Genomic DNA, 23,719 nt, shown 5'->3' on the forward strand with positions numbered 1-23,719 from the left:
TTAGCGCTCCTAGACAAAGCCCTAGCAGGTAAGCTCCTTGAAGGCAGGAACCACTTCTAGTTCTTTTACATCTTTTCTAAGCACCTAGTTCAGGGCTCTGTTTGCTTAATCTATATATAGGTACAGAGAACCAAGCAACAAGCCTCTAACCAGGCAGGGTGATAAGGAGATACCTCTTGAGGACAAGCTTCCACTCCATCCCTCTCCCATCCCCCACAACAATGTTATTCAGGTCTGTGAAATCTGCAATGCCCAAGGATCCAGCAGCAGGAACAGGGAAGCCAAGCCACGTGCTCAGGGGACCATATGGCTACAAACAGCACAGATCAGCTAAAACGCCACAGGGAAGGCAGGGAGGGAACTGGCAGGCCACGACAGACACAAAAGTCTTGGGCAAGCTCAGCTAATCGCTGTGAAGTGAACATGCTTCTCTGCTAACCTGAAGAGACAAGGAGAGCCCTTCCTTTGCATTCCATTCCTCAAGAAGTAAAACTGCTTAAGCAGACAAAGGGAACCAGTCTTTCAATAGGCTACATGTATCAGAGAATACTTCGTCGAGTTTCACATTTCTGAGGCTTAAGCCTCTTGGCACTCTGACCTACAGCTTTGCCTCAGTTCCAGAAATCAACTGTAGAGCCCCAGAGGCACCCAGTTAGAGGCCATAGGTTACCCTCTGCAGGCTTTTCAGGTTTTTAGCAAGGCCCTGTACAATTAATTCCTAAAAAACAGCGTGACTGTTGAAGAGGGAATCACTATTTGTTAGGGCTTTCAAATCACATGATCTTTACAAGCAGAATCATTCAGGGAAGACTTGCAGGACTTTCAGACTATGTGAAGGTCCCAGGTACCTTAGAACCTTTTTAGGATTCCCTGAAAAAAACTGTTTGCCACTAACAGATATTTTAAATCACGTAAAATGATATATAACTGCTGCTGATTTCCAGGTTATAAAAAGTAATATGTATATTTTTTTTCATTTTTAACTTAATGTTGATATCCAGTGTTCTACAACAAAGGCCGGCAAACTATGGCCCAAGGGCCATCCAGCCCACTTCATATTGTTATAAAGTTTTCCTGAAATATTGCCACAACCATTTGTTTACACACTGTCCATGTCTGTTTTCCTGCTACCATGGCAGAGTTCAGTAGTTGCAACAGAGACCATATGGCTACCAAGCCTAAAATATTTACAATGTGGTCCTTTAAGAAAAAGCTGGCCAATCTCTATTTTACAACATATTAGAAAATGAACACACTTAGTGGTATATACTGGTTAATATTTCTATAGACATATTTGGCAAATGTGAGCCAAATCATTTCTAAGGAAATAACTGCCAATTAGTTGGAGATTTCTTCCACTTTCTAAATAATGAAAAAAATTCTCAACTACATGAATATAAACCTACTGGGGACTGATTTAAAATATTATGGTGCAGCCTACGTTGAAATATTACACATCAATTAAAGAAGTAAGCTCTTTATTTTGGTTCCCTCTCTAAACACCTCTAGATAAAAGGGATCTGAGGCCGGGTGTGGTGGCTCACACCTGTAATCCCAGCACTTTGGGAGGCTGAGGCGGGCAGATCACAAGGTCAGGAGATGGAGACCACAGTGAAACACCATCTCTACTAAAAACACAAAAAATTAGCCGGGCACAGCGGCAGGCGCCTGTAGTCCCAGCTACTCGGGAGTCTGAGGCAGGAGAATGGCATGAACCCGGGAGGCGGAGCTTACAGTGAGCCGAGATCACGCCACTGCACTCCAGCCTGGGTGATAGAGCGAGACCCTGTCTCAAAAAAAAAAAAAAAAATGAATCTGTATAACCTATCTATACATAAGCTCAAAAGGAAGAAGATAATGAGAGAGAACACTGCAACAAAACTCTGGAAGCTGGAAAGCAGATGGATGAGTAGTAACTTACTCCACTGACTCACAAAAGCTAAATCCTGAGACAGTGGCGAGAAAACACAATAGCCAATCTGATTTATACTGCAGTCCCACTCTCCCTAATCTGCCAAGACTCAGAAACTGTCAAATCAAGCATCTCAATTGCAAACAAAAATGAGACCAAAAACGATGAATGGTTTCAAATCTTTGTAAGAAGCAGATGGATTTCAAGATGTATACCCTGGCCAGGCACGGTGGCTCACACCTGTAATCCCTGCACTTTGGGAGGCCAAGGTGGGAGGATCGCTTGAGCCCAGGAGTTCAAGACCAGCCTGGGTAACATAGGGAGACCCCGTCTCTACAAAAAATTTAAAAATTAGCCAGGTGTGTTAGCGTGAACCTCCCAGCTATTCGGGAGGCTGAAGCAGGAGGATCACTTAAGCCCATGAGGTTGAAGCTGCAGTAAGCTGTGATGGCACCACTGCACTCCAGCCTGGGTGACAGAGCAAGATCCTGTCTCAAAAACAAACAAATATGTATACCCTATATCCCACACTAGGGTCATTGCTTCTAAACTCAGTGTTTTAATATCTCATTCTCAAACAAGACAGAAAACCAAGGCTCAGCAAATATCTGAGGAAAGCCTCTAATATGAAAAATAAGGGACCAAAATAACCCAAAGAGGGGAGAGGAGAGGCTTGAAGAACATAGCGAGTATGGAGGAAAAATGAAATTTAAAAAAAAAAAATCAATTTTGCAGAAAGCTAAGAGATGATTTTTATCTCTGAAGTAAGTATTAAACTTTACTTTTTATAATAGTAAAAGAGAAACATGCAGAGAACAAATAAAGCTCTTAAAAAATAAAACAGTATCATGTCAATAACACTACTGAAAGATAACTATAAAGAAATCTAAAAAGAATAGAAGATGAGATAGAAAATAGGAGAAAAAAACTGGAAGACGAGCCCACAAAATCCAACCACCAAACAACAGGAGTTCTAGAAAAAAAGAGAACAAAAGTTCTAGATGGAAACCAACAAAAGAGAGAGAAAAAGTCTCAGAACAAAACAACCAAACATTGAGGCATAATATGCTCACATATAGATAAACAAAAGTGCATCGCTATGAAATGTTAGAACACTAGGATCAAAAAGAATTTGCTAAAACCTTTCAGAAAGAAAAAAACACATATAAGGATGAGAAATCAGGAAGGTTTCGGATCCATTAGAAAAAAGAAATCAAAAAAAATTTCTGATAACTACTGACAGTGGAACAATACTGATAGATACAATTCTAATGGAAAATGACTTCTAAAATAATTCTATATCCAGCTAAACTATCAAGTGTATGTAGAGAATGAACACGAAAGGTCTCAGAAAATTTACCTCCCAAGCATTCTTTGCCATGAAGTTAGAGAATGTGTGCCACTAAAACAAAGTAGCAAATTATAGAGGAAGCTGTGAGATCCAGCAATCCTAGCCCCAATCCAAGAGTAAGGCAAAGAAATCCCCCAGGACAATGGTGAAGAAATCCAAAGATGACAGCTCTAAAACAGGCAAAAAGAAAAACCAGTCCAGATTGATGCAGGCTGCAAGGCTCCAAGATAGTGTTAGCAGACTGAATGAATCTCCTCTTGGGAGGAGATTTAGACAGAGTTTGGAGGTTGAATTAATAATAAGTATATAAAAAATGTAAATTTTAAAAATTATTAACTCCAGGGAAAACAAAAAAATTGTGCAGGAAACTAAAAGTAGCCATAATATGCTATATAGCACAGTGGTGATTATCATTTAAAATAAATACAGAATATTAACTAAATTATGACATAATCATATTGGAAGAACTGGGTAAGAGCACTGTGCGTCCACATGAGTAGGCGTGCTTATATGAAAAAGCTAAGCCCTCCTCTTCCATGGTATGAAGGAAAGGAGTTGTACCTAAAACTGAAAAATTAAGAAATAGCCATGTAAATGTTTTATTCAGAGATGAATTAGCTAAGAGTTGAAAGTGACTGCCTCAAGGGAGAGTGAAATTGAACCGGTACATTCTTTAGTAAGCCTATAAAAAATTTTTAATTTTCTGTATTAAAAATAAAAATGTGCAAACTTAAAAATTACACACAAAAGAGTACACATCAGTGCTATTCAAAGTGGCTGCCAGTCTGCAGTAAGATAAGGAACTTGTACTAGAACATTAATCAACTACATCACTAAGAACATTGCTGACTTTTTTTCTTTTTTTTTTTTTGTAGTAAGCTTTTCTTGATGAAGGAAGCAATGCCTTGATTTACATTCTGGCCCAAGCTCCTTATGTCACTTTATCAAGGCATTTTGAGTAGGACTGGTATAGATCAGAGATCATCAAACTATTAAGTAAAAAGCCAGATAACAAATATTTAAGGCTTTGCAGGCCACACAGTTTTATCACAAATACTCACCTCTGCCATTATGGCACAAGAACAGACACAGACAATACACAAGCGAACACATATAGCTATGTTCCAATTTATTTACGATACTAACATTTAATTTCACATAATTTTCACATGCCATGATATATTTTTTATTAACACAAAATCCTTTTTTTTTTCAATGTAAAATCCACAGATCATGCAAAAACAAGTGCCCAGCCAAATTCAGCCCATGGGCCATAGTTTGCCAACCTTGAGACGGACACTATGATCAAGTTTGTTTAAAAAAAAAAAAAAATTAAAAAACAAGGCCAAGATAGTGTTTCATGTAGTACGGGTATTTATGCTTATCTTCTTTATGTTTTTTCCTGTTTTAAAAGCAAAACTAATGCTAAAGAATTTTTAAAAGTCAGTAAGTTTTAAAAACTCTACCTATTTCTCTCTACCCTCTAAGCAGACATACACCCAAATAGCCTCAATTTATGTTTCAATTTCTACAGAAGATTGGTTATTCCTCACAATCCTCAATCAGATGATTCCTAGGGACAATCTCCTCTACTTTGGCACTGTAATGAATAAAACTACATTGTCATGATAAAAGCCTTGCTCTCTTGTAAAGAAAAAACAGATTCTAGGATCCTAGATTTTTTTTTTTTTTTTGAGACGGAGTCTCGCTCTGTCGTCCAGGCTGGAGTCCAGTGGCGTGATCTTGGCTCACTGCAAACTCCGCCTCTTGGGTTCACACCATTCTCCCGCCTCAGTCTCCCGAGTAGCTGGGACTACAGGCGCCCGCCACCACATCTGGCTAATTTTTTTGCATTTTTAGTAGAGACGGGGTTTCACTGTGTTAGCCAGGATGGCCTCGATCTCCTGACCTCATGATCTGCCAGCCTCGGCCTCCCAAAATGCTAGGATTACAGGTGTGAGCCACCGCGCCCAGCCAGATCCTAGATTTTTAAAAGTGGAAAAAATTCTCCTATAGGTAGGTCTCCCTTTTAAAATTACCAGTAAAGTCACATTTAAGATAAATGCAAAGCTCAATAATCTAAATCCTTTGAATTTTGTTCTTATGCAGTACATTAGTTAACTCCCCAACCAGCCAAGGCCCAAAACTCTTCAAAATATTCTAGGTTTTTCTACAAACTCAGTTTTAATCGAGGAAAGGCTGGTAGGAACACAATAGGGTTTTAAGATCCTCACATGCCTCATCTACATCAGTAATGTCACAGACTCTCAAAGTGAAGATGGCAAAAAATTGAAGGCCTGCCTCCCTTTTTGGGTGAAAAATCATCCTTTCATTATGTAGCTATGTTAACACAGAACACACTACGGGAAGCATAAGCACAACTGAGTGAGTTCCAAGTAGGCAGAGCAACCCATGTCCAAGTGTCCACACAGGTACACACCTCACACAGTCTGCATCAAGACCTGGAGGATGCCAGGATATCCCACCAGGGGCAACTCCCACCCATGCCTACCAAAAGGAATGATTATGGCTAACTTCACAGCTGCCTGGACATCACCTACAAAAAGAGGGAAAGAGGCCACTAGACCACTCTGTGACCTATTACTTTGGGCATCGTAAAAAAAGAGTGAAGAAATTTAGCCAACTCCTCAGAGGTTGCTAAAATTTTACCATTCTAAGACAGTCGCAGGATTTCTCAGGCTCACAGTGCCACCTAGTGGCTTTCCATCCTAAACTCATGGTTAGTTGACAGGGAGACAGCACCTCTCAGTCCAAGAATTTGGCACTTAACCACTTTTAGCCCATAAAAACAAAACTTCTAGCATCTCTTGGCAAAAGTAAAAATAGGCTGGAAAACATTACAGCATTTTGGGAAGACACAGATAACAGATCTGCTACTCAAGTTACAAAACCATGCAACTAAGAAAAAACATTTTTACAGCACTGCTGATACCACCAAGGATAATTAGCTCCAGTTTCCTTCAAAGCAGTCTATCCCAAGACACATCAATGGAGAACTCTCTGGGAAAAACAAAACAAAACAAAAAAACCAAGAGCTCCAAAACAGAAGAGAAACTTGAGGTCATATAGCTATGGATGCGCCTTGACTTGAAACAGGGTTAACTCCTGATAAACCCATCATAAGCTGAAAATACTGTAAGTTGAAAATGCATTTATCTCTCTTCACGCAGGGAGGCAGGGAGGCAGGAAGGCAGGAAGGAAGTACACTTAATACAACCTACCAAACATCATAGCTTGGCCTAACCTACCTTAAACATACTTGGAACACTTACATAAGTTTACAATTGGGCAAAATAATCTAACACAAAGTCTATTTTATAATAAAGTGTTGAAGATCTCATTTGATTAATTTACTGAATACTAGACCAAAAGTGATAAACAGAATGGCTGTATGGTTACTCCAAATGTGGTTCCCACTGAATATCTATTGCTTTCACACCATTGTAAAGTCAAAATATCTTAAGTCGACCCAGCATAAGTCAGGGACCATCTGTACTTGGACATAGGAAATCTTAAGACAATGCTATTTGCTAAGCAGAGAAAAAAAGAAGTCCTAAAATATGAGAGATATTTCAAGCTAGTTTGAAGTTAGCTAATTTACAAAGAAATTTAAATAGTCTAATGGTTTCTAAGCCCCCTACAATACACACACACACACACACACAAACACACACACACACACCCCTACTGGTTTGCCTTGAAATTTTCAAGAGCTTCAGCATTTCTAATTGTTCAAATCCTTATATTATTACTCGCCTGGCAGTGTCCACTATATATATCAAGATGCTGAGAATGACTCACCTTGGCAACAAACTGCTTGTCCTTTTGGTCCAAATTAGCAGTGGGAGCAACATAGTCTCTCCATATTCTCAGCCTGCGCTCTTTGGCAAACCTGGCAACAAAGCAAGGATGCAAGATCATTCAGACAGACTAAGTAAGCAAATGGAATCCACCACTACCATGGGAGCACAGTTGGTGCAGCATCCTACTCTACCCTATAGACATATCCAGAAGAAAGACCTGTAAATGAGAGTAAATGAAAACACGCATGATACATATATATACTGTAAACCCACAGCTGGGAGACTATGGTCCAGGCATACAATTTTTTGAGCCTAGATGGTTCGAGTCCACTTCATTATTAACTCTGGTTTATCCAATATCTCCTGGGTGGCTACTACAAAAATTAGGCTGACAAACAGAGAGTAACTGCTTGGGAAGAACCCACACATCTAAACAAACATACTTCTTAAAAAGCACAGACTTGCTCAATTTCTATCTGAATTATAGAAAGGTTACCAGCTACCAAATCCTATATATAAGAACAAAACTGTCACGACTGTGTATCTATAGAATAATTAGAAAATGAACAAAATCCTTATAAAATTCACTGACAAGAGTTTAAAAAAAAAAAAAAAAAAAAACCTATGTAGCCAGAAATTTATCTTGAAGTATTCTGCCCAGTAGATATTTTCTGAGCCAGACTATGAATGGAATATGTGCAAAGATCAAAAAAAAAAAAAAAAAATCAATGAACAGCTGTCTTAAACCACTTACAAATAAGTGAATACATGTGCAGTGAAATACATGGATACATGTTTCTGAAAACAGTATTGCAATCTTTTGTTTTAGAGAAGCAGTAAAATGAGAAAAACAAATAGCAGGATATAGTAGTTGTAAAATCCATGAAGTAACTCAATATAGAGGATGCAATTTTACCTACAATTCAAGTAGCTCAAATATAGCATGCAAAACAGCAGACAAGTAATCACATATTATCGAAATATGATTTTCATTCTCTGGTCTAAGCTTGTTTTTTAATGATGAGCACTCCCCCCAAAAATCCATAAAATCTTCTACTGATGTCATATAACATGTAGATATTATTTTCAATGCATTCACTTTCTTCAAAGAAAGGCAAGATACTGGGCCAGGCGCAGTGGCTCACGCCTGTAATCCCAGCACTTTGGGAGGCCAAGGCGGTGGATCATGAGGTCAGGAGATCGACACCATTCTGACCAACATGGTGAAACCCAGTCTCTACTAAAATACAAAAAAAAAAAAAAATTAGCCGGGTGTGGTGTGCGCCTGTAGTCGCAGCTACTGGGGAGACTGAGGCAGGGGAATTGCTTGAACCAGAGAGGTGGAGGTTGCAGTGAGTGGAGATGGCGCCACTGCACTCCAGCCTGGTGACAGAGTAAGACTCTGTCTCAAAAACAAAAGGGCAAGAAATTAAAGAATGCAAAAAAAAAAAATCAAATTAATTTAGAATACTAACGAACATAACAGGATTCTCTGAACCAAACAAAAGAAATTGAGCATTGTAGAATAATCAGAAGTATTTGGAACACTGTACTTGATATGGTTATTATAACTTTCTAACTTAACTGTAGAACAACATTAAAAAAATTCTAAGCAATCACTGTTTTTTTCCATCAAACAATATACATGTCAGATGGGCCATATCAAATGGCCTAGATTAATATCTACTTTTATAAAAACTTGCAAATACTTCTGCTTATAGATACTGAAGGATGAAAAAGACCTAAGAAATGGAACAAATATTACAGTTATTCATTCAGGTCATTGCACATTTCTTAGCTGTATATCTCAGTCATAAAAAAGTAGTTATCAAGACCATTATAACTTTAAGATTTCGAAACAAGTCATACAGCAAGCAAGCCTTGAGAGTGGACTATTGTCATCAGCTGTGTGTTGTCTTTGCTTAAATGTATCATAGAAGGTAGTGATTCAGACTTTCCTGAGCATCATTTCCATTCACCTACTGTTGCTACCTGCTTTATTTTCTTCCATCTACCTCATCAAACGGAGAAAGTTCACCTACATCTATATCTTGACCTTGACAGTTGAAATGGCAACTAATATTTGGAATTTCTACATGCAGTTTTCTAGAAACAAGTTATTCCTATATCTGCTTTAATGATAGGCAACAAGTCAAAAACACACCAATAACATCTCAGGGTTATATTAGCATTTATAACCAAAACATACTTTTAAATAAGTTAGGGCACAGTCCTCACAACAATATTGAATGGTCCTGGTTTAAAACCCACAGGCTCTGTCTTTCCACCATAACCCTGCTCCTGTCTATCTGTTTGGGAGCAGCTGATAAACAACTTCATCTTTCTCAAATAAGCTTCAAGTTTATTACATTTCAAATGTGTAACACCCAGAACCTAAGCAAGGGGCTTGGGAAAAAATGACCTGAAAACATTAAAAAAGCAAATCAAGTGAAGAAAAATGTCTAACTGAAGACTCTAAGTCCTTACTATCCAGCATTCAATTAGACTGAACCTGAAGACCAATATTTAAGTCACTCCTCCATGAGGAACTGCCCTACTCCTTTACTGAAGTAAAATGAACACTGACACACAGGGGTGTGAGAAAATCACCAGATTTCTTTCCCTAAAGATCCTTAACAAGATCCATAGCTGGAAGGCCTCTAGGACAGACCTTACCTCTCTGCCGCCCTCAGCTTTTCTGCGCCCCGGGTATAAACTGCAATCGACCAATCTACACAGCGTGCAAAACCTTCCTTCAGGAGGAGCTCTGTGATGTTGCCGTTCTGAAAAACAAGATACATGAGAGGCAGGTGCAGATTAGACTCTGTTGCAAAAGAATCCATTTCTCTAGACTTCTGACACAATTAACATAGTCACAATCTAGTCTGCAGTTTGTTTGTTTGTTTGTTTACAGTAGGGTAGCTTCTCTCACTAGGAAACCACTCCTAAGATGGGAGAGATGCCACTCTGAGACTCCTTTCAACAGCCTTGGCTTCGTATCCCCACAATATCCACCATAATAACTCACTTAATAGGAGTAGGATAAATGCTAGTGGCATTGAAGGGAATTGACATTTCAATAGCTCTTCTTGTGGGCAGAGGAGGATGTTAATCTTTAATAGAGATTACACCTTATTCTTCCTTCCCTTAAGATCAGCACTTCCTTCCCCTTTCATAAGAGCTGAAGAACAGGCTGAGCGGGGAATAACGGAAGCTACACTGTGCCCAGTGAATTAAAATTCACACTCTACCGTGACACAGAGCCATCTGGCAGGGCACAGCCAGACAGCACTCCAGAAGAAACAGACATGACCTTGGCACACCCTAAACCAAGCCTCTCAACCTCCCACAACTGCCATCATGGAAGAATTATCTAGCCAAAGAATAAGTAGCTTAACTCTGTATTGGACACAGGTTACAATAATGAAAATCCATTCAAATTTAGGTGTTAAAAAGAAGGCCATCTTATGTCTAAGAATAGCCCAACTATCAAAGTGCACAATAGGGCAAAACATCCAATAATCGCAACTATAAGAACATAACCTATTCCCTGCTAAAAGCAGAGTTAGAAGGTACCTGGAATACAAAGCCTGGAATATAAAAAATAATTTTTCCATACCTCAGTTTCCTCATCATTGATCTACCAATACTTTAGCTAGCTGACTTCTAGACCTCATCAACCCTATTCTACAAATTCCAGTTCTACTTCTAATGAATGTAGCAACCCCTAGGACCAAACAGTTAGATAAATATGTGATCAAGTTCCTCTTCCTCTTATGAACCCACTAACACTTGAGATTAATTTCCTAAAGGTGAGAAAATTGTCCAATTCTGTAAGACAAAGGATAACTCCCTAGAAAATGCCTCAAAAATCACCAGATATTAATAATAATCTTGCCTTTTTTTTTTTTTTTTTTTGGGGAGACAGAGTCTCGCTCTGTTACCCAGGCTGGAGTACAGTGGCATGATCTCGGCTCACTGCAACCTCCACCTCCCGGGTTCAAGCGATTCTCCTGCCTCAGCCTCCTGGGTAGCTGGAACTATAGGCACATGCCACCATGCCAGGCTAATTTTTATATTTTTAGTAGAAACAGGGTTTCACATGTTGGCCAGATGGTCTCGATCTCCTGACCTCATGATCCATCCACCTTGGCCTCCCAAAGTGCTGGGATTACAGGCGTGAGCCACCGCGCCCAGCCAACATTTTAATGGATGTTAAACACAGAGAAAAAGAAGAGAGAGAGAAGCAAACTCCTGTTCTTCAAACCCCAAATGATCCCTAGCCCATCACCACCCAGTCTGCACAGACACACTCACTGGATGAAGGATGGTACCCAGAATGTTCTGGTTGTGGCAGCTCTCCAGAATGATCTGAACATCTCTCTGAAGCAATCGCGACTCGGTGAAAAATTTGGCTTCTGCAGCAAAAGGCTCTGGAGTTTCACTGCCATCTGCTTCCCGTCGAAAAGTTGGGCACTAAAGCAAAGGCAAGGTAAGTGAGTAATGTAGCCTAAATGTGAGTGCTAGGCACTCTCACCCCACACTAAGCCTTCCAAAAACCACACATGCCATGAAGCTAAACTCAGGAAGGTCTTAAATCAGCCCTTCTAATTTAAAACACACTGGTAAAAATGGACTGGAAATATCATCATCTCAGACTTCTTGGCAAAGATAGATAATAAAACTCACATTATCGTGAGGACAATAATTTTAATTACAGTAAAAAGTGGCTCCTTACCAATAAAAGACTTGCCAGTGCTTAGCTTTTAATCTCAGATTTTTTAAAAACCAAAATGAATATTTTACATCAACGCTTAATGCAAGTCATATTCAGCAAACTTCATAGCCTCTCATTGCTCCATTTCTCTAGGTTTACATACTCAACAACCCTAAGCACAGTCCATTCCAGACCCAGAATACTTTAAAAAATAAATAAATAAAGTTATTTGATCCAATTAGAACCGTCACACTACAAAGTTTAAACTAAAACAAGTATAAAGTCAATGTTAATGGCCCACATTAGGAAGAAACAGCAGATCCAAAGTCCCCAAGTAGAAGAATCCATCGCTGAATATCCACAAACTCTATACCCACCACATAGCCAAGAGTATGGTCTGACCTTGATGCCTGACAGCATGACTGTAACCAGGTAGTAATCTGGGAGGAGCAGGGCCCTGACCACACTGCCATCCCGCACATGCTCGATGATAGCTGCATGACAGAATAAACAGCTTAAGTCCTTAGCAAACGTCCTAACAAGGATAACCACTGCCCAATCAAACTGCATTTAACACAGTTTCCTCTCCCCAAAATCCCTGAGAAAGCCTCCCTCTGAAAAGTAAGGATGCGCTGGCAGATCATGAGGGTTTACATAGCAGACTCTTGCACAAAGGATTCCTGAGGAATGCAGATTAGGCCTGCTTCTCTGTCTTCTGAACCTTCTGGAACCTCGTGGCTCACACTGAAGGTTTGTTATCCATAAGCTAGGATGCTCACCTGAGTACTAGGTGCCCAACAAAAAAGAATTAGTAACTTAAGATTGGTAAAAATCTTATTTTACTGAGTCTGCAGTTAGCAAGGTCTCAAAACCGGGCCAAAAACTATATAGCACATAAATACACATAACAGTCAGCCCTCTGTATCCATCGGTTCCACATCCATGGATTCAACCAACCACAGGTCAAAAATATTCAGAAAAAAGAAAAAATTCCACAGAGTTCCAAAAAGCAAAACATGAATTTGCCACACACCATTATGTTGAGTCCACACAAATGAAGTGGTGTGTAGGCACTGTAACAGTTATTGTAAGTAACCTAGCGATGATTTAAAGTATACAGAAGGATGTGAGTGGGTTATAGGCAAATACTGCACCATTTTATATAAAGGACTTGAGCATCTTTGATTCTGGTATTCCCGGGAGGAAGAGCGGGGCAGGGTCCTGGAATCAATCCCCAATGAAGGGTAACTGGATCTGTTTAGATGTATACAGAATACATGTTGCTACCTCTAAGTTTCAGGGTTGTTATTTAAACAGCCTTCTTTTTGAGACTAGAACATAATCAATGTGCAAAACACCAGCAATTTACTACCCTGCAACAGCACAGGACTAGCCTCTGCAGAAGTATCTGATGTGACCTACATGAACTGAATCCAAATTCCCTTCTGAAATACTAAGGTGCTGTTTTAACCTTAAGGATTTCCCAAGGATACTAAATAAGTATAAGAAAGGCTTACTAGATTTTACAAACCTCAAGAAGCAAAGAGTGCAAACAGAAAGAAATCACCCTGAGTTGTATCTGTCTGTTCCCGCCAGCCTCACCATTAACAGGCTTCTGGTGGTGTGAGTCCACAAAGTGCCTTGGGTTTTCAATGGTATACTTGAGGTCCCGAATAGTATGTGAACCGTTCCCCTCACTCCACATCCCTTTCTTGGCTGCCTTTGCTTGTTCTTCACATTCTGAAAGCCGGTTCTGCTCAGGACTGGGACATAAAATATAAACAAGAGTGGTTAGTGAGTTCCCAAACAGAAATATGAGGCTCTCTGACACACATTTTCTTTAACATCTTCACCCCTTGAAGACACCAAAGGTCTGTTTCAGATCCATGGCTTAAGATATAACCAGAAAATCACCATGATTGCAATTTCTAGATTCCAGACTTGTCCCTTCAAACAAAAGGTTAAATAGTAAGAGCATTTAATGAGACAATCTAAAGAACACATTCTCAGTACTGCCACCATTACCAATGAGAAGAGAACAAGTTAGTGGCTCAGAGCTGCTCCAGTGGGTAGAGCTTCATTTAACCATCCCAGATTCAGGAACCGGAATCCCAGGCACAGCTCAGTAGTGCAGAGAAGCCGACTAAGAATCCTCTTTCTCTCTCTCAGTTTACAGAACAAGGCTGAGGAACGTGGAATGAACACTGCTATCACAGATAATGTTACCCCCAAACTACTTACACATTCAATAAGGCAAGCTAGACAAAAGCAGCTTGAAAATGGAAGCCTCCTCCTTCATCAGGCAAGAAACCAAACTATGTACTAGAGCAGCCAAAATATCAGTAGACAAACCAAATCAAGTTTTTTTAAAAAGGCTAGAAATGGCTCCTCTTTCTCTGTTATATCTGAGCTAAAGGCAGCATGGAACTGCATGGCTTTTGCATAATCTCAGACACCCAGTGCCATCAACAGCTGTATGCATAAACTGAATCTCTTCTCATCTTCAGCAAGAGGGATTCCTAAGCAAGGGTGACCTACCAATTTCTCAAGCCAGAAGTCTTCATCTCTCTTCCCTTCCCTACCCCAAAAGGCAACCACACTCTTAGGGATCCAAATTCACAGTCAAAATTAGATGAAGAAATGTAGTGTAAGAGATTGAACCAAACACAAAACTGGGAAAAAGTGACTTAAAGTCAAAATAATTTTGGAGGAAAAAGGACTGGTACTCCAGGGGAGATTTATTTGTTGAGATGGTCCAATACTGCTGTGAGATTTTTTTTATTATTCATTCTAATTGCAAACTGAATTCCCAAAAAATACTAAAATGGTAATCAAGCCAGTAATTATCCTTAAGATACAGATTTGGCATACATCCAAAAACACCACCAAAACAAGTATCTTAATTCAACAAATTCCCACTGGCACACCCCAATTATGGAGTCCAGCAAATGTCTCCTCAGTCAGAAAGGACCATAGAAGTCTATGGTGAAAGACCTGGCCCCTATGTCTGTGAAGGCAGAAAGAATGCGAAAGGCACATATCTGCCTTTGCTCATCCTCATCATTGGTATACCTCATGCAAATGTTTCTGTAAAGCCTTTCCTATAGCTATGACAGTCATATAAGACAGCAGGGACTTAATGATATAAAACAGCATTATTATAGCCTCCAAATTACAGATATAGCACTTTTCAGAGACTGAAGCATTAATGAAAGCCAGCCGCAGTCCATCCTACTGACAGCCAACACGAGAGAACTTGAACATGATGTATGTACTATAAACCTGACATACACACAACCCCTTTCTAACAGGTTCACACTGACATTGGCTAAACAAATACATTTTACCTATTAAGCAACTACAGATACATAAACAACACCGACTTGAAAGACTTTGAAGACACACAAATTTTTCCTGACTCTCAAAACAGAACAAGGGAGGCCTTATCAGTTTCTCCAGATTCAAAACAACAGATTTTGCTTTGTATTCTATTTATTCACCCACTTAATTTTGACTGTACTTACTCCTTGCACTGATTGTATATCTATTTGTTTACTGCTTGTCTCCCCATTAAAATGTCAGCAGAAGCTAAGTCTGTTCACACTATATTCTCAGTGCCTAGAAAACTGCCTGGCACATAGTAAGTGCTCAATAAATATTTGGGACTGGCTAGATAGATAGATAAATATTCTGGAACTGAATATCTACGGTCTAAGACTTGTTGACTCTTATGGACATGAAGAATAGAACTGCCTAATCTCAAAGGCTGTGTTTAAAAGAGTCATACACTTCAAACACCATTAATGAATGCTGAGTGACTTCCTAGCTCAGAATAATCCATACTACCTGGGTCAGAATGTCCTCGAAGCTGTGAAAGCCCCTGTAGTTAACCATGTCTGGGGGCAAGAATGAAAAAAATGCAGCAAAGCCAATTTACAGCTGACTACCCAACCTCCCTTGATGTCTCAAGTAAATCAGAGAGACTGAGGAGTAATGAATACTTACTTATTAGCTCTCATGCCTTCTCTCCGGGTGGCTAAGCCCTCTGCAACCAGTGATTCTGCAATGTTTTCCCCATTGGTATCTGAGGAGGAAAAGAGGGATTTAAAAACAAGATTCAGACCTGCCTCCAACAGCAACAGAGCACAAATGGGACTACTTTCACACTTAGCTCCTCAAGGAGAATAATGCTGCCAGAGAAACGGACAAGGCAGCAGTGTAGCATTGGGTTTTTCAGAAAACCTCTTTTCCCGTAATATCTAGTCTCTAGGACCCAAAGGTCTATCAATCTTCTTCTCTGGACTTTGTTTTTAATTTTCCAGTGTATCTTTCGGGCCAAAGGCAATCTCAGGAACCATGGGAGATGGACAAGAAAGCAAGACGCACGCAGCTGGCAGCTCAAGAGAGTATAAAGTGGTGACTAGAGGAATAGAGGCCTGCAGCTGAACGCAAATCTGGCTGCCTAATAGCTTCGACAAGCTCTCCCAGCATCTTAATTTACTCATCTCTAAAGTGGGGAGAGCACTTGCCTTGATGGGTTCTTGTGAGAATTAAATAGTAATGTAATGTGTGTAAATCACCAAGCACAGTGCCAAGCGCATGGCAAGAATTAGAAAAAGTTAGTCCCTTCACCGTGTACAATCAGAGAGATGGATTCATTTAGGGCTGCCTATCACACATTATGACAGAAGGTCCAATTCCTCTCAGGGATGTCCTATTCTCTGCTTCAAGAGGACACCAAGACAAGCTACAACATTTGACAAAGACTTTCTCTTGCTCTCACAGAGATACTGAGAGAACACTGGCTAGATTTCTCATCTCCCACAAAGCAGCCATCAGACCTAGCAAGAAAAATGAAGTTAAACATAAAACCCAATCTGATTAGGTTCTACCCAGGCACTTGAAACATTAATTGTAGTTCGATGCTATTGAAAAAGCTTTCAGGCTCAGTGTTTTCTCTTAAATCTCTGCTTGTCGGCCAAAACCATAAAGGAAGACATCTATGAGGGAATAATCACATAAAAATCTTTAATATGGCAGAGAACAAGCTCCAAGATAACCTGGAACACAGTGGTCTAACTGACAGGTAATGTCAGCACAGAATAAAATTGTGTAAGATTTATATTCAGCAAACTACACATCGACTTCTGCGAGCAGTAACGGGTACATACACTGCCCCCAAGCCCAACCTAACTGCCTTGCCATTATCATGCCCAAATTTCTGCAGGGGCAAATCTTAAGGCTCTTTACCTACCAAGAAAAGTTGAACTGAGAAATTTATACAAAGAAGGTTCAGGTTCCAAGGGTGAGTGTGGATCACCTGACCCTTTCCATTGAGGTTACTGCTGAGGCCAGCCAAAGACACATTAGTAAATTTTATATTGGTTCTTCCAAGCAACAGGAATCCCAAAGAGTGAAAAGTCAAAAGGAAGGACTCAATGATTAAGGGAAAACTGAGCAGTGAAGTGCCAGGAGATCTAAGGGTGGAAAGAATGAAGCCCTGGTACAAACAAGGTGAGTGACCATAAAATGAGCCAATCGACAGCACACCCGATAAGCCAGACATTTTCTTGGCACACAGCATGCTGAAATGGCCCACTCTGAAATGCCCAATTCTAAAAAGTGAGTTCTGAATGCACCTGCAAAAAGGAGAAAAGTATCTTCCCCTGGGGTGAACCCTCAACGGAGGCAACGAAATGTGGCAGATAGGAAAGCAAAACAGGAATTTGTAGGCCAAGGATCTCATTCTTCCTTCTTACTTATCAAATTCTGAATATGACCAAGTCACATCTGGAGACAGTATTCAGAGCAGGTGGGTGACTACATTGTCTTCAGAAGTCAGAAGACTAATCATCTCTTTTTTAGTAAGTTCTATGTTAACCACAAAGTCTCAAATTTTACCGTTCTCTCCCATCATAAAAAAAAACTGGGTAGCAATAAAATAAATACACAAATGCGAATTATCTAAGTCACTATTTTCTTTCATTATAATAGAATTGGCATTAAGAGTTAGTTAAAATACCTTAGTGAAAATATTAAACATTAAACCATTCCTTTATCTTTAAAATGGAAAGACATAGGTAATTCCAATCATTATTTAAGGACATATTTATTGATCACCTACTATGTACCAGTTCTTATTCTAAACACTAATGTGTTAACATACTAAATTAAATTACATCCAGTTTGTAATGTGAGTCAGTTTAAACAGCAAACTTTTAAAAAACAACTCTACAGATAACTTAAAATATCAGCTTCTCTTAAACAATTTGGCCATTTTGGTTGAAGACCAAGGGCATTAAAATGAACTCTTAGGGGTAGGGTATTAAAATGAACTCTTAGGGGTGGTCTACTTATAGAAATATCTGTGCCCACAATTATCTGTGGTCCAGTAGGGTCTCTTGTGGGGTAACAGAAGACTGACCAGCTGTTAGGGAATTGAAATTTTTTAGGTAATGAAATCCTTGAAAAATTGCATTTTGAAGATAGTACACTTCTTTTCCTCTTACATTCTTTCTAACCAGTAACCACTCAATAATTATCTTTAAGCATTTTGTTTCTTACTATATTATAATAATTATGGGTAAAAAGCAAACTTATTATTTCCCTTTTTGAAAAGAGGCCTTATGTTTCTAGAATTTCTCATTCAAACAAGAAGCAGGTAGCCGTTTTTCAGGAGGCTAAAAAGAAGTGTTTCTCTACTAGGTAGGAAATTGAACAAGATGCCTCCAAGGTCATTCCCAACTCATTTTTCTAAGACCTCTATCATTAAAAACAGTCTTAGCAGAATACTGTTAGCACTGTCATTCTACCCTGTTTATTGCTAGCACTGACTATCCAACTCAAATAGATTATCCAAATCAACTCTGTTACATGAGCTATCTCAAAGGTTTTTAATCAAGAATCACAGGAAACTTAAAAAAACTCTGCTCCACAAATAGTTCAATGAACATAACTTCATGTTCATCTGGCTGCTTTCTGGAGAACATTCCTCTTTCAATGTCCTATTTCTGTTCCAACTCCATTCCTCAATTTTATTCTATTACTACCTAATCCAAAAAGCCCAGAACATCTAATATCCCATGAGCCATCTGGCCCAGCTAAACGATACGCACACACACAAATATCCAGAGTGAGGGGCTTTACAAACACTGTCTATTTTTTTGTTTTTTGACCAGGGTCTCACTCAGTCACTCAGGCTAGAGTGCAATGGCATGATCATGGCTCACTACAGACTCGACCTCCCTGACTCAGGTGATCCTCCCACCTCAGCCTCCTGAGTAGCTGGGACTACAGGCATGCACCACCACGCCTGGCTAGTTTTTCCATAGAAATAGGGTTTCACATGTTGCCCCAGGCCCGTCTCAAACTCCTGTGCTCAAGAGATCCTCCTGCCTTGCTCCCAAAGTGCTGGGATTACAGGTGTGAGCCACTGTGCCTGGCCTATACTATCTCTTTCAACTCTCCCAATAACTTACAAATAAAGAAACAAGGGCTTACAGAGGTTAAGGGTTAAGTAAGGGCACATGGCAGGAAATCAGAATTCTAACCTACATCTATGCAACTCCGACATCTGTGTTCCTTCCATTCCATAACAAAACATGTAGGCTGCAAAAAACCACAGACCCTCAACAAATCTTCCTTTCCGAAAGAGTTCCCAAGAGAAGAAGAAAAGCCACAAGATAGATAAAAGAAATAGAAGATGCAAAAGGAAATCTATACGAATTCAATTAGCATTCTGACCTAGAAGCACAGAGCCATTAAGTTCCATGAGCAAATGGCCTTAACACGGGGAAGAATGCAACTCCATACTACATGCACCTAAACCAAGCCAAGAAAGCAGGAAAAGGGGTACACAAGGAACAGGAACACTGGGGGTGTGCCTCTGTACCTATACATTCCATGTGCTCAGGGCCTAAAGCATTTCCATTTACGCCTTCAGCCAACTGTCCTACAGCTTCCTCCAGCAGAACCCACATTGGCCTTCCACCACAAGAAAACTGATCTTTAAAGGAACTTTAGACTTGAGAGAAACGAGTCCTTTCCCTGCAGCTCACCTTTTCCAAGGTAGATCATGCCATATTCTCGCCCCTGGGGAGTCTTGTTTTCTATCGTGAAACAGACTTCCTTCCCAATCAGCTTCTTTCGAAGGAACTCTCGAGCTGGAAATGCCCAGGGCTGAAAGACAAAACAAATATGTCACATGAGAACTGCCTAGTTTCAGATGCCAATCAGCATTCAAGCAACTTCATTCTTTGAGTAAATGTCTGAGTACCTACCATGGTCCTGGCCCTGCGCTGGACCTTGAGAATATAAAAATGAAATGCACACAATGCAGATCGCACACTTAGGGGGCTCATAAAAAAGGAGGGTCCAGCAGTTGGTTTAACTAGCACAGGCACTAAAAACAGGCCTCAGAGTTTTCCAGACACTGGCAGCAGGACTTTTTCCCTATCACTGTCTGTTCAGAGTTATAGCTTACTTTGTGAATAACATTTGCCAATGCTTTTATAGCACATACCATGTGCCAGCCACTGCTCTAAATGCCGTATATATATCAACCCACTCCTTCAAATGGGAAGTCCAGGCTCCAGGAACCCACCTAGGCAGAGGGAAGTCATAAATAACAACTACCACCTCCATTTCTCCGCCTCTTTCCAGTTTCTAAAACACTTTCATTGCCTATTAAACTAGCCTGAAACCAGTTAAAGCCATGTTGGAGGAGGGACATGATTCGAGTGCTCTTATTTCAGAGTGAATACCCTGCTCAAGTAAGAGCCTTATTTAAGTCATCTCCACCCTCCTCTTCAAAGATCAGCAATAGTAAGAAGATATCCCCCCAAATGTCTCTTCTACTTCTGCTCTAGTCTGAAGCCTTTACAGGTCCCAACATCCTTGGGAGGACACCAGTACCAGCCCCTGACAAAGAATCACCTTGATAATGGTGATTCCTTCCTCTCACTGTTCCATGCACAGACACGAGGACTGAGCCACACATCCACAGAGTGGAAGCAGAGTCTCCATGTCATCTCAAGATAATACACAAAGGGGTGGTTTTGCCCCTCCCCATCCTATCACTCCTGGGATGGTTCAGACAAACAGAGATTCTCCTCCGAAGCTATTGGCACAGTGGCCACTGGCACTTGAATTTATAGTCTGGACCTGGTTTAATGTCCCAAGTTCACTTAGAACCGAAATGGGGAGGGATGGGGTAGGTGTTCAAGGAGCATATGATCAGTAGGAGCTCACATGCTGAAAAAAAATGCAAAATATAAAAGGGAAAAGTGATACACAATAGCATACATTGTCTATTATAATCTCTTCAAACCACAGAACTCATGCTACACACAGTAAAGGCAAAACAGTAAACTGGTGGCCCGAAAGCAAACCTCTGCTAACCTCTTTGGTCCATGCTAATTATTCCATGAACTCACCCAACAAGCTTTTCTAGAAGAAAAATATCCGTATGACTTCTAAGAAACCAGAAACCAATCAAAAGGTAGCAGGTCCACCAACCTGTTGGGCTGGTATTTATAAAAACAGTACTGTTACATAACATAAATCATGAGGTTCTAGAGAACTGATCCTGAGTAAGGGTTCTCAAAGACGCCAAAATGAACAGATACTCGCTCACATCATGCCCTCTCTTCAAAGCACCAGCCAACAAAGGAGCAATTCGCTCAATGACAGTATCGAGTTCACCTTGATTTTATGTCTCATTTCTAACCCCCGCCCCAATCTCCAAAAATAAAATCAGATACCAGTCACCAAAGTGTCTGACTGACAAATGATCCCAATTATCAACCACATCACAGAAACAGCATTGAACCAATGAACAAAGCCTTCCACATTTTTATTACCTTAGGGATCAACTTACTCTAAAAACACACCAAGCTATAGATAAGTTTAAGACGTAGTCCTGAGTACTGTATTAATATTGAAAATTCAGTAACATACAGCTTTCCTAAATACTTGCAAAAGCTCTGACAAGACCAGTGGTCCTAAAGGAGGCCAAGACTTTGGTGAAAACTCACTTACAAAGGGTCAGTTCACAGGAAAATATCTAGCCCCTGCAGGGAAACCTCCAACTTCTACCAACCGGGCAGAACTTTTCTAAAAAACTTTTAAGGCTTGCTGAAGAAACATCTTCCCCTTAGGACCTCATGTTTTCCAGCTGGCTAGTTACTGGTCAATAAGAGAAAACCACACTGGGGTCTTGCAAAGGACATATGCCTAACCGTGTAAGAAAAAATAACCTAGTTTCTGCAATCTTCCTTTCCTAAATAAGCCTTCTCAAGTTGTGTTCCGTCCAGAGTTGGGCAAATTCAATAACTGGACAAGATATTAGATAAGAAGAGAGGCAATCAAGAGACTCCAAGAGCTATACAGGAGAGCAACTGACCACATCACTCCTCCCGAGGGCAAGAGAGTGCTCTGGGACAGAGCCCTTGTGGAAGTGAGGCCAGTGTTATCCATGTGTCCACACAAAGGACAGCCAGGCAGAGTGCTATCTGATGGAGAAGTCTATCCTAACAGAAGCTTGCAGAACAACTCTAAAAGTCAGGTATAAGGAAATTTGCTCAAAGCATTTATTCGAATAAGGGCCAGAATGGTCTAACAGGAAGAATAACTGTGGTCTATTCAAATGATGCCCCAGAGTCCTATCTAAGAAGCAAGTGGCTTTTAAGTAGTTGAGATTCAAAATTACTCTTTCCTTTAGAATGCCCAACTGCAGGCAATCTGGCAGCCTGTTCAGCACTTCCAGACCCAAGCAAGGTTGTCATGTCTACCACAATGAAACTGAGCTTTTAATTCTAATCTCTTCTCTTTGACCAGACAGACTCTTAAAACTACCAGGACAAGATGAAACCCCACAATGTAAAACCTTAACTAGTTACTATGTACATGGCCCAACACTCAATACTTTTTGTCCCTCTTTCTCTTCCAACCATCCCACTGTACCATCTGGATATGTAACTTACAATCCTGCTCTGCCGCCTTTCCCCAGCTACCCTAGTCCTCAACAGCTCCAATGAATGCAGGATTGTGACATTTCTTTTTTTTTTTTAATAGCAGCAAAATATGGCCGGGCCTATAATCCCAGCACTTTGGGAGGCTCACACCTGTAATCCCAACACTTTGGGAGGCCAAGACAGGCAGGTCACCTGAGGTCAGGTGTTCGAGACCAGCCTGGCCAACATGGTGAAACCCCGTCTCTACTAAAAATACAAAAAAAAAAAAAAAATTAGCCAGGCATGTTGGCACACATGTCTAATCCCATCTACTTGGGAAGCTGAGACAGGAGAATCGCTTGAACCTGGGAGGTGGAGGTTGCAGTGAGCCAAGACTGCACCACTGCACTCCAGCATGGGAGACAAAGCAAGACTCCATCTCAAAAACAAACAAAAATAGCAAATTTTTTTTTTTTTTTACCTTTTTAAATTTTGTTTTATTTATTTATTTATTTATTCATTTTTGAGACGAGTCTCAATCTGTCGCCAGGCTGGAGTGCAGTGGTGTAATATCGGCTCACTGCAACCTCTGCCTCCTGGATTCAAGCGATTCTCCTGCCTCAGCCTCCCGAGTAGCTGGGATTATACGCACAGGCCACCACGCCCAGCTAATTTTTTTTGTATTTTTAGTAGGGACAAGGTTTCACCATGTTGGCCAGGCTGGTCTCAAACTCCTGACTTCGTGATCCGCCCACCTCAGCCTCCCAAAGTGCTGGCATTACAGGCATGAGCCACTGCGCCCAGACACTTTTATTATTTTTTAAAGATAGTATTTCTTATTTTTTTTTTAATTTCAATAGGTTTTGTGGAATAGGTGGTGTTTAGTTAAATGAGTAAGTTCTTTAGAGGTTATGACATTCATTTCTATACTTCTCATGAAACCATAAACAACTTTACCCACAG

The 23,719-nt window shown here is 40.3% G+C and overlaps 1 protein-coding gene across 1 annotated transcript in view; it reads right to left on the reverse strand.

Annotated features, from left to right (window-relative positions):
• Positions 1–23,719, reverse strand: part of SND1 (staphylococcal nuclease and tudor domain containing 1) — a 438,879-nt gene that overhangs the window by 377,392 nt on the left and 37,768 nt on the right. Inside the window, exons 3-9 of the mRNA XM_017957142.2 lie at positions 19,862–19,982; positions 15,810–15,888; positions 13,407–13,567; positions 12,207–12,298; positions 11,405–11,563; positions 9,764–9,870; positions 7,086–7,176 (exon numbers count right to left, since the gene is read on the reverse strand). Coding sequence (XP_017812631.1) covers positions 7,086–7,176; positions 9,764–9,870; positions 11,405–11,563; positions 12,207–12,298; positions 13,407–13,567; positions 15,810–15,888; positions 19,862–19,982 — 810 coding nt within the window. The remainder of the gene's footprint in view (positions 1–7,085; positions 7,177–9,763; positions 9,871–11,404; positions 11,564–12,206; positions 12,299–13,406; positions 13,568–15,809; positions 15,889–19,861; positions 19,983–23,719) is intronic.

This window comes from Papio anubis, chromosome 4 (assembly GCF_008728515.1).
Source record: "Papio anubis isolate 15944 chromosome 4, Panubis1.0, whole genome shotgun sequence".
NCBI classification, from domain to species: domain Eukaryota; kingdom Metazoa; phylum Chordata; class Mammalia; order Primates; family Cercopithecidae; genus Papio; species Papio anubis.